The 11,161-nt window shown below is 33.7% G+C and overlaps 2 protein-coding genes across 5 annotated transcripts in view; one reads left to right on the top strand and one right to left on the bottom strand.

Moving 5' to 3' along the window:
- The first annotated feature begins 10 nt into the window (after window positions 1-10).
- Window positions 11-8,564, top strand: LOC105322719 (thioredoxin domain-containing protein). The gene is made up of 9 exons (XM_066074494.1): window positions 11-201; window positions 460-537; window positions 2,031-2,138; window positions 2,659-2,797; window positions 3,911-3,964; window positions 4,647-4,742; window positions 5,430-5,567; window positions 7,033-7,069; window positions 8,079-8,564. Exons 1-9 carry the CDS (start codon window positions 45-47, stop codon window positions 8,211-8,213), a joined length of 942 nt encoding a protein of 313 aa, XP_065930566.1. The 5' UTR covers window positions 11-44; the 3' UTR covers window positions 8,214-8,564.
- Window positions 8,565-9,042: 478 nt separating this feature from the next.
- LOC105322720 (homeobox protein 5) overlaps window positions 9,043-11,161 on the bottom strand; it is a 28,301-nt gene continuing 26,182 nt past the window's right edge. For all 4 annotated transcript variants that reach the window (XM_066074469.1, XM_066074485.1, XM_066074475.1 and 1 more), the window contains one exon: window positions 9,043-11,115. In XM_066074469.1, coding sequence (XP_065930541.1) covers window positions 10,922-11,115 — 194 coding nt within the window. In that variant the 3' untranslated portion in view covers window positions 9,043-10,921. The remainder of the gene's footprint in view (window positions 11,116-11,161) is intronic.

Genomic DNA, 11,161 nt, shown 5'->3' with positions numbered 1-11,161 from the left:
AATGGATTATAGGGCCGCTTGTATCGCGATATAAACAGACAAAAATGACAAACACGTGTACAAGTTCGATGAAATTACATATGCTGTGTTACGTTTGTCTTGTGATAATTTTCGCCGCAAAATCGGATGCCATCAATTCCATAACTGCATCTGAGATAAAGAGAGAGGTTGAAGTCAATAAATATGTACTAGTTTTATTCAGTAAGTTGCTTATTTAACATTAAATTGATTGTCGAGGAAATGCGGGTTGAAAATTAATTGGTTTCTTGATAGTCTTCTGCATTCAATTAAGGAATCAATATATATTTTTATGTTTTAACTGTCAAGTAAATAGAGAAAATATCAATATTCAAACTCTTAACAGACAAATTATCAATGTTGTTTTAAAAAGTTGTTTTGATGGGTATGACAATCATGAATAGAATATTGTGTCAAATGACATGTTTACCATGTTGACAGTGAATGGAAACAGTGAGACCAATAGAGCAGCAGAAGAGGTTCTTTCAAAGATAGAAACACCTGACTTGTATGATCAAGGTATTCTAAATCAATGTTATAAATGTGTATTATAATTTAGGCTCATGCAGTAACTGTAATGCTCCTACTAGCACTAGCTCTACTTTGTCCCGGGTTTTTGCTTCCACCACTTATCGCTTGATATTTCGATAATAATAAATACCTTTAAGCTCAAACTACGTTCATCCACTAATATGAAAAATGTCCAGATTATCTGTTTTGAAATGTCCACTATACCGCTTCAGGTTTCAATAATACGCATCCAAAAATAGAAAGTCTATGGAGATTTTGCATTGCATCAGCCATTAATAAGCCCAGATGATAATGTTGAAAAATTGCACGAGGTGTCCTGAGTACTTCCGAATGGAGAAAAAATGTAAACATTTCCCATTATAAATGTCCGTAAGAAATTTGTTTTCGTTCCTGTAAACTTTTATGAGTGAAAAGGATAATTTGTCAATGAAGTTATCTTGGATATTTTCCATTTCATCGATTACAACTGTACTTTTTTCACAGGTTTGTGTATTTTTATCAAAAAGTGATGGAAGCAATAACTTGGGACAGACTATAGGGGGTTAACCCTTTTAGCTCAGTTTGGCAAGAACATTCAAGTTTTAAAAGTAAATTAAGGATTCCAGGTTCAGGTCTATTATAATTGATAATTTCTCCTCTTCGATTTCATTGGCGCCCTGCAAAATAACCCACATGGAGTACATTGAAGCATTTGTTGTGAGATTTCTATAGACTGAGGATAGAAATCTCAAAAAAGAAGGGAAAAGAAATTCATTGATGTGTATATGGGCTCAGTACTGCCACACTTCTACTCATACAAACTACCTTAACCCTTTAGCTGCTGCTCAGTCGGTAGAGCATTGGTTTTTTTAACTAAGGAGTCCTGGGTAATTTCTCCCCATCCATTTAATTAACTTTTTTTTACAACCTATGAATGAGTTATAAGATTGGAGGTATAATGACTTACCCCTGAATCTCTAGTCAGGTGCTCTACCAGCTGAACTATCCGGCACTGGTATTCAAACTGGTCTGCCAGTCACTGAACAGTGGACCAGTCTGGGATGTACTTCCAGTAATTTGGATACCTTCAGCTGATATTATTCCGTTATCATACATTTCAATGCAGGTACAAGAGCCCAATATGAATTTTCCCATGAATCTAGTCTAAGTGAGGTCCCCTTCAGATGAGCTACATGTATCTGTTGCCTGCATTCAAATGTTTTTTTTGGTCCGAAGTCAATGTGCTTACTATGGAATCATTTAAATTCATGGGGGGCATTTTTTGTGAATTAGTGGTTTTTTGCTTATTCACCGGGATGTAATTTCGTAGATGCCTCGCTTTTCAGTTCAGTCAGAAAACTAGATCTTTTGTGATTAGTTTTCATCAAGCATGTAAATTCATGGGGAAGGTCTACCCAAGAATAGCACGAAAATTGAGCCACCACGAATTCTAATAATTCCACAGTATTTCTATACGTCGTACATCGTACTTTGTATTTCAGAGGTGGTTCGAGTGACATGCACAGACAGGAATCTAGCGGCCTCTCTAGGAGTGATCTCCTACCCCCAGCTTATGTTCTACAGGAGTCAGGTACCCGCTATGTATGATGGTAAGTGTCCCAAGGGTTCATTGAATATAGTAGGGAGGATGTATTGAAAACGTTACAGCTGGATGGGGAATTGAGACCCTGCAACTCTAATCACGAGCTCTTCCACTGAGCTGCAATGTACCTACAGTCAGCCAATGTCCACTATGTGTATATTTAAGAACCTGTTGCCCTATCAGGACATATTATATTCCTTAAACATATTAAATTATTAATTTATGGTCCAACTCAGAATATTCAGTTTTACATTGACATCAAAATTAGTCTGATAACAAAATATGAAAGCATTGCTTCACTGACACAGTCACATAATGCTAACTTAAAGTGATAAATTTCATTGTCATATCGATATTTTAGATTAAAATAATAAAATGGAGTTATTTCCCTTTTCGAATCTTGCAATGAAAATAAAGAAAAGTTTTTGCCTACCACATTCTATTATAAATAAATAATTGTTATGTTAACCTCGTTAACATTAACCATGATTATTTGACATTGACAGATTTTCCTCTTAACTTTACAGGTGAACTTGCTGCTCCTGCTGTACAGAGTTGGCTAGAGCAGGCAAGGGAGGTAAATCTGCAGACACTGGATGACACGTCATTTGAACACCTGACCCAAGCATCGACCGGAGCTACCACTGGGGACTGGCTGGTTATGTTGTATGTACTAATCGCAATTAATCCCCCAGGTGTACTCATCCCCCAGTCAATGAAGAGAATTTTTATTGCTTACCTGTCTCTAGTCAGGCACAAGCCAAACAGACTGGAGCTCATTTAATACCCAGATTTTTCTTGGAAACAGAACACTAGTGCTCTCCCAGTAGAAGACAATAGAAAACTATTTGATTAAGAGGGCTCAATAATTGTGGCTATTTTTGTAGACTGTATTGATCTCCTTTGAAAGGAGAGCTCTTTTATATTATATGAAAATAGGAAAATGCCCAAATTTTTTAGGTAACATATATGTACTTTTTCTGTGTAAATAGTTAAGAAATAAACATCATGGAAAATATGCCAGCAGAGCAGTTGCTATTCATAATGCCATGTTCACTAAATAATCGTTGTTTATTACTTATATTTGCATTTTACCACTCGCAAATACCCTGTATTAGCCTAGACCTTGACATTTAGCTATTACATCAAAAGTATACATTCAGACTGCATAATGTATCTTTTTAATTCATATAGATTTGTTAACAGAATCAATGATATGTTAAAACAGTAATTCCTATAAAATGTTATCAAAAACATGTTTTAATTAAATACATCAATTTTATGGACTTGGAGAAAAACACATGATGTATCGTATAGTGGTTTAAATCTATAACGTCATGGAAAAGTATATATAACGTTACACCTTTATGACGTCATAGTATACTGACAGAGCAATTGCGATTATAGAGAAATAATTGCAGCTCCTCCGTATTGGCTTACAGTGGGAAAGAACAATGGGAATGCAAATATTAGTTTATAGCTAAAGAGATCTTGTCTTGAAATTTTAGAAAGATCTGATGGCAAATTTGTTGACCCTGCAGCCTCCTTAATGTAGAGAGGCAGAGTGTATCAATCAGTTTCAAATTTAACTCAAGAAGTATAAGTTTTTGTAAAATTTTTGCTATGTTCGAGATAGACCATGAAAATTTAATAGAGCAAAATGCACAAAATAAGGAGTAACAAACACAAGTTGTTTGTTGCACTTCGAGGGTCGCAATGTTTAAAATGACTTTCAGTATCAGTTCATTTCATTGTAATAACTATCTTTTTATTTGAAAGCTACAAGGACTCCTGTTCGGAGTATTTACCTGCCTTGGAAGGTGCCGGAGTTCTGTAAGTTGTAAAGAACTTGTAAGCACTTTAATGCCTGATTCAGACCTTCACACTACAGATATTTCAGTAGATGTGGGAGTTCATTCTTGTAAAGAACCAAGCACTTTAATGCCTGATTCAGACCTTCACACTACAGATATTTCAGTAGATGTGGGAGTTCATTCTTGTAAAGAACCAAGCACTTTCATGCCTGATTCAGACCTTCACACTACAGATATTTCAGTAGATGTGGGAGTTCATTCTTGTAAAGAACCAAGCACTTTAATGCTTGATTCAGACCTTTTCAATACATCTGCAAAACTTAAAAAACTTAAAAAGTTTTCTAATAAATAATAATTCAGTGCAAATTTTATTGTTTATTGTTTAAAGATAATAAATTAATATCAGTATATTTTGTCAAATTTTCTTATAATGCTGAACATTTATCCATATTTCTTACAGTTCCTAACTCTCGGATAATAATGGCGAGGTTTTGATATCCGCAAGGGGTGCTTCTTGTGGTTTCACGCGGATATAAATTCCTCATGTTTAATTAGGAATACACAGTTTATAATTCTTTGTAATACTTGTACCAGTATGTCCATCAGTCTCTCCACAATCCTCACCACTCCATTGTATACAGTGAACCAATAATATCATCATTCTGAACTTTATATTAAATATAATTGTCTAAAATTTTCAGAATCAGACAGAAGACCAATGTAGCCAAAGTTAATGTAGAGGAAAGTCCAGAAACGGCTGAGAGATTCCACATCAAGGATTGTCCTACGACCTACTTGTAAGTCAGTTAATGTCAGAAAACGCTGAGAGATTCAACGTCCTTGATTGTCCCAATTATTGTCTGGTTAGCCGACCATTCCCATTCTATAGAAAGTTTCAGTAATTTTTACAATTTATGACAAGAAATTAGATACATCTCAATAATGTTACTGGACCTAAGTTAATTTTATGTAGTATACTATTGTTCATGAAAACTTTATTTTGTGACCACTCTTATTTTGACTAGTTCATGGCGAGATGTATTCGAGATGAAGATACACTCATGAATTTAGCGAATATTTTTTGCACACATATAAAAGTTTACAGGGATCTATTTTCGAGTTGTAGTTTTTTTAAGGTTGTTAATTTATTTATCAAATGAAAGAAAGGTTTTTCTTGTATAGCGTCTGTGCAGTTGAGAACCATGCAGTCTGTCTAAACTCTTCATGCTGTTCATTGTTAAATAGAGTGTAGATTTTGTATTGTTAACAAGTTAGGGTCAGCTTAATGCTATATATAATGTTCCATCACATATATTGAGTTTAAAAAAGATTCAGATCTGTTACATACATAAACATGTAATGTTAGATAAAGTATATTGTCCATAAACTATGAGTTAGCTAAGATGCTCTCAGTCAAATCTGTCAATAATAAATAGCTATAGGGTGTTAACATAACTTTAATGCTAATTTTTTTTCCATTCCAGATTTCATCATGGGAAAATGTACAGTTATATTTCTCAGACGTCATCAGAAGTTTACAGAGTTAAGTCCCTTGTGTCATTTGCCACGTCTTGGTACAAGAATGTAGAGGGAGCCAGGGTTCCAGCGATACCTACCGCGTTGTAAGTCGAGATCTTTTCGTTTCCGTAAAGGATATAAGCCAAAAACTGTCCATTCTGTGAGAGAAAGAACTGATCTCGGCCCGAAGGGCCGAGATCAGTTCTTTTTCTCACAGAATGGACAGTTTGAGGCTGACATATGGAGGCTGGGCAGTTTGAGGCTGAGATATGGAGGCTGGGCCAGATTTTGTTTTAATTCAGAACTGTGTCTTTTCTGATATCTCTGATGAAGATATGATTAATGCCAGTCAAGAGGTAATAATAGGTTTTTAAAACCTCTGAATCAGCAGGATTTGGATGATTAATACGGAGTGGTTTATCTAAGAAAACGGAGGCAAAGTCAAATCTGGATTTTCCTGATTCCACACATGTATACAACTGCATTTGGATTATTTTCCACTGATGTACCAGTGCATTTGAATTATTTTACAGAGGTGTGTCAATTCATTTGGATTATTATATTTCGAAGCGTGCTTAATTAAATTTCATTTTGTTCTCAGATGTATGGCTTTGCATGGTATTTGTTTTATTACACGTCACCTGTACTTGTCCAATATATAAGTTTACAATTACTATCCGTTATGTTTTACTGGGCAGATTTCACTGTCCATTCTTTAAAATGATGGACAGTTTTTTAAACTTATTGGACACTTATAATACAGGTAACTTTTTGGATTTGTTTTCAAATCTTCAAGTACTTTATGCTATATAATAGTTTAAAATAACAAAGGTTTGCATAACAAAAATGTTTGAATGAAAATTTCTATTGGGTTTGAATATGTTTTTATGTTTATTTTTTCTCACAATATACAGTAACTGTTTTTGGGTTGTTTTTTTTTTTTTTAGATAATTTAAAAGTGAATATATGCACAATTTGTGTCAAATGGAAAGTCATATTTGCTAAAGCCACACAATATTTGATTATTTAAATTGTATCTCCTATAATTATACGTTTTTATGCCAATTCATCATCGCAATTTTATCCATTTTACAATATGATGAACTTCCATTTAGATAAGGAAAAGTAAGAATTTTTCTGGCTTCAGACTGTTAAAACTATAAGAGTTATTGTTCTTTATATAAAAAAATTGTTAATATTTTTTATTCAATAATTCATATTAGGCAATATAACATGTTTTATGTAATACCACTCAACAGATCAGATAATTTTTTGCTCCGAATGGATTGACTTTGAATGGTATCAAAATATTTAAGTTAGAGCTACATGTTGCACATAGATCAGTTTGCCAATTGTTCCTAAACCAGCTGATTTACAATATACATGTATTACATTTTATTATCGGCACACGTCTATATAATTATGTGTATTGTTTAAACCATAATTATTCTAATTCGCGCTGTAGCATGTATTTAATTTTCAGACAACAAGTAGTTCAGTTTGCCGTATCTGTGAATACCCGCTGTCAATAGTGGTCAAGTTTTTAAAGTTTACCAATTTTTATTTCAGTGACAAACTGACAGAATCAATAGCGGACTATTTGAAGGTATGTCAATCCAGACTGGGAGTGATATTGTTTAGTTAGTGAATGTACCATCAGTACCATGGTATAGTGTTTGGGGTTTTGACTTGTTGCATTACTATCTTTAAGGCCAGGCTGCAATTAAGAAAAACTAATGTGGATAAATCTTATAAAACATCATTAAGTGTGACAATATTGTTAAACTTCTCTTGTTTTATTTTATTTTTCCTTTTTTTTCTTTTTTTCTTTTTTTTTTTTTGGGGGGGGGAAGGGGTACGGGATGAGTAAGATGTTTTTATGAAGATAAATATTGTTTATTAATAAGTATACGCAAGTTTTCCTTGAAAGAGATTAAAAAAGGACCATATGCCACATTAAAAGAATTGTGTAAAATTCCATTTCACAACTAAAAATACTAGTCCAAAGAACTGGGTACGCTAAGCATTACATATCGGCCATGTCGAAATGTGAAAAAACACATGATATCTTTAATATGTTCGCCGGAATAATTCATGTAGGACACCCCCCTGTATGAAAATAACTTCCATTTGCTAAAATTCACGTGCATTTGGTAAATATTTCACATAAAATTTCATTGATTTTGAAAACAAGACCGATTTTGCTGTTTACCATACCCAGTTCTTTGTGTTGCATGACTATGTAACATTACACACTACAGCATTAAGTATTTGAAATATAACACAATTTAAATGTGTTATAGGGGGGAAAATAAGGCTTTTAAAGACAGATACACACACATCAAAATCACAAATAAAATGCCATTGGCACTCTGTTCTAAAAGATAAAAATCCCAAAAATTTAAATGAAGTCTTTTAAATTCATCTTTTGTCCCTAAAATATGTTGGATCCTGACTGATGAAATTTTCATATTGTTTGAATATCAGTGGTGGCCCCCTTATGAACTCTTCGAAGAATATTTAGTTGAACAGTAGAAATATTTTATATACAATAGAATACATTTACAATTTATTTACTGTATAAACATGTACATTGAAATTCATCTTTGTTTCAGAAGAACTTGCAGTCCCCAGAAGGTGGTAACTTCCTGTTGATAGGGGGCGCTGTATTGGCCGTCATAGCTTTTATTGTGGCTGTAGTCGTGGCAACATGCTCCAGGAATGCCAAGAAAACCGGTAAAGAGGATTAACGAGTAATGAGGATTAACTGGTAAAGGAGATTAACTGGTAATAAGGATTAACTGGTAAAGAGGATTAACCAGTAACGAGGATTAACCAGGCATTTTTACTATATTCTGTAGACATTGGTTACATATGGTGTGTATGGCTGACGTAGGGCAATAGATTTGTGCAATATACATATCGCATGATACATGTAACAGACCTCAGATAGTATGAATTATAAATCTTATTATGTTATGTTACTTATTTAATTGTTTGAAGGAGGCACTAAGTTTGAAACATTCCTGAGTTACATTAATTAAAGAGGTGTAAATTGACTGTCATAACATGTTTTGGTATTAAAATAATAGAGAAATCAACATATTATTAGTTCTCTCTTCTTTTGTTGGGATACTCGAGGCATGAATATTTCAGGGCGGGCTTCAGTTTAATGTTATGAATAAGAAGTACAGAATTATTTTCATGAAGTATTTTAAAGATTAATCAATATCAATGTTTACAGAACTATGAGTAGTTTGACAGCCTCTGCTGTGTTAAACTAACCCCCCCCCCCCCCAATTAATTTGATTGCCAGGCAGACAATGCTAAATTCACAGTGAAATTGAGAGTTTCTCATTGAAATTATTTTTTTATAAGATGGCGAATCCATCTTCTCAACCAAATATTGGTCATTAAAGAACAGAGAGAGAGAGAGATGTTTTATTTTTATAGGGTCCTTAAATGTTGAAAGAAGAATGTTATGCAGAATTTATCAAATGTAATGCATTGTGTAATATGACACAAAAAGAGTTTAAATTTGTATAAATTGATGTAAGATAACGAGAGAAAAAGCCCATGCTACATATAACTTAATTTTTTATTGAATAAACAAATCAACACTCTAACATAAATTATTGTGATGTATCCGTAAAAATTGTGTGAACGATTTCAAACATTATATATCATTGATCACAAAATAAATTATCAACAAAATACAACAAAAGTTATTTACAAAATCAATCATAACGGAGGGTAAATAACAAATAAGAAAGGGAATATAGAACCAAGGACAGGCAACAATGCATCCATTGTACCGAGTATTGCCGTACACCAGTGTGGTATAGAAAGAGAAATGAAGAAATTTTACAGAAATATCTATTATCCATCAGAGAGGCATTTTGAGAATCTAGATACGAGTCTTATTTTGCATTTTGAAAACAAATATGGAGCTCCCTTGTACCGTTAGAAAGGGGGGAGGAAGCAAACTGGATAAACCGATTTAAAAGAAAAAAATTTAGTCCATAATAGATGCATTTTAACAACTGAAATACATTTTTTTTTCTGCATTTAAAAAATTCCGTAAAGCAAAACAATTGAACAGTTTCTTAGTTTGATGATTTTATAGGGAACAAAATATGAGATTGATGTGTTTTTATCATGGCCAAGCAACCATTGTGGACATTTAAAAGCCAGGGTGTTCCTGAAACCTGCAGCTTAGTATATCGCAGCGAAAATGGTCCATATCTCTGGCGGAGACACGTGTTTAAATGTTACAAAAATGTTACAAAAAGTTTTACATAAAACAATGCAGAAAATATTTATATTGATTGTAATTCTTTGTCATTGATTACAGCATTACAGTCTACGGGGGGGGGGGGGGGGGGGACCAAGATAATTTGGCAACAAATCTTTTCATTTACGTTTTCCAGTATAGAATACTTTGTATTATATATTTGAATATACTTTTAAGTTTATGCATAGCCATATCAAACAAATTTTTTTTGGTAAGTGTTGAAATTAATGGCGATGAATAATTGATATAAATTTTCTACTTGATTAGACACGTGGTATGTTCCAGGTATTTGGTCGTTTGATTGATTGTGACGCATTGGGATTAATTATATGAAGAAAAGTTGAATCATTTAAGACAGATGTCAAGAAAAGAAGAAAAAGTTAGTTTATCCGATTTTGAAAATATATATAATTCTAATATATACATGTATACAAATGTTTAATTTTTTGTCTCTACTTGTGTTCAACATATTTCAGTTATAAAAGTGAAGATAACGTTAAAGTGCTCCTATTACTGCAAGGATCACGTAACTATCTATAAAAATAATAAATTGTTGCCGACAGTATCACAATGTCCAACAACGTTAACCACTCATATTTTCATGTATGAACTCTGACTTGTGTGCAATCGTTTATTTTCGTGGATTGTTTAAATTTGACAATGCAACGGAATTTCGAGAGAAAAAAATATTCTTTGAAAGAAATGTATTTGAGACAGAGTGCCCCTGTTAATATCCTCGCGAAATTCACCCTTTCAGTTCACGCTCAAATTTAAATAATTCCAGAGAAAAACATGAATATGCACATATTCTACTTGGTACAATGTCAAACAGCGCTACGTTCTTCCTATGCTGTTAAGTGTCTGTAGCATGATGTGTGGTACCTGGTCCGTGAGGTAGACTATTTTCTCTGTGAGGTTTCCTCTTGGCGAATATATTTCTTCTGGTCATGATACCAAACAATAATGCACACGAAAAACACGTTTGTGAATCACGCCAGGAAATGACCGTAACGATTGCACATAGTTTTAAATCTAATGAATATTCAACAGAAAGTCCTCAAAACCAAGATCATGAATATTCAACAGAAAGTCCTCAAAACCAAGATCATGAATATTCAACAGGAAGTCCTCAAACCAAGTTTATGAATATATAACACTAACTCATCAAGAGCCGTAGCATGTACTTAAACACTCGGACTTTGACCGGAAGTTGTTCTGGTTCCCGCCACAACCTCCGTAGTAGAACTGGCGACAGTTTCCGAGGGCGGGGTCGTAGAAGTAGCGTATGGACCAGCTTCTGCAAGGTCCCTCATTCTTAGATTCTCTACACCTGTTCTGGGAGCTACCAGACGCCCCCTCTGAAAATGGAAGAAAATGTACACAGGTTGTCAAGATAGATAAGTA

The sequence above is a fragment of the Magallana gigas genome, chromosome 1 (assembly GCF_963853765.1).
Source record: "Magallana gigas chromosome 1, xbMagGiga1.1, whole genome shotgun sequence".
NCBI classification, from domain to species: domain Eukaryota; kingdom Metazoa; phylum Mollusca; class Bivalvia; order Ostreida; family Ostreidae; genus Magallana; species Magallana gigas.
The sequence above is the reverse complement of the archived record's forward strand: the minus strand, read 5'-3'. Positions and strand labels throughout refer to the sequence as shown.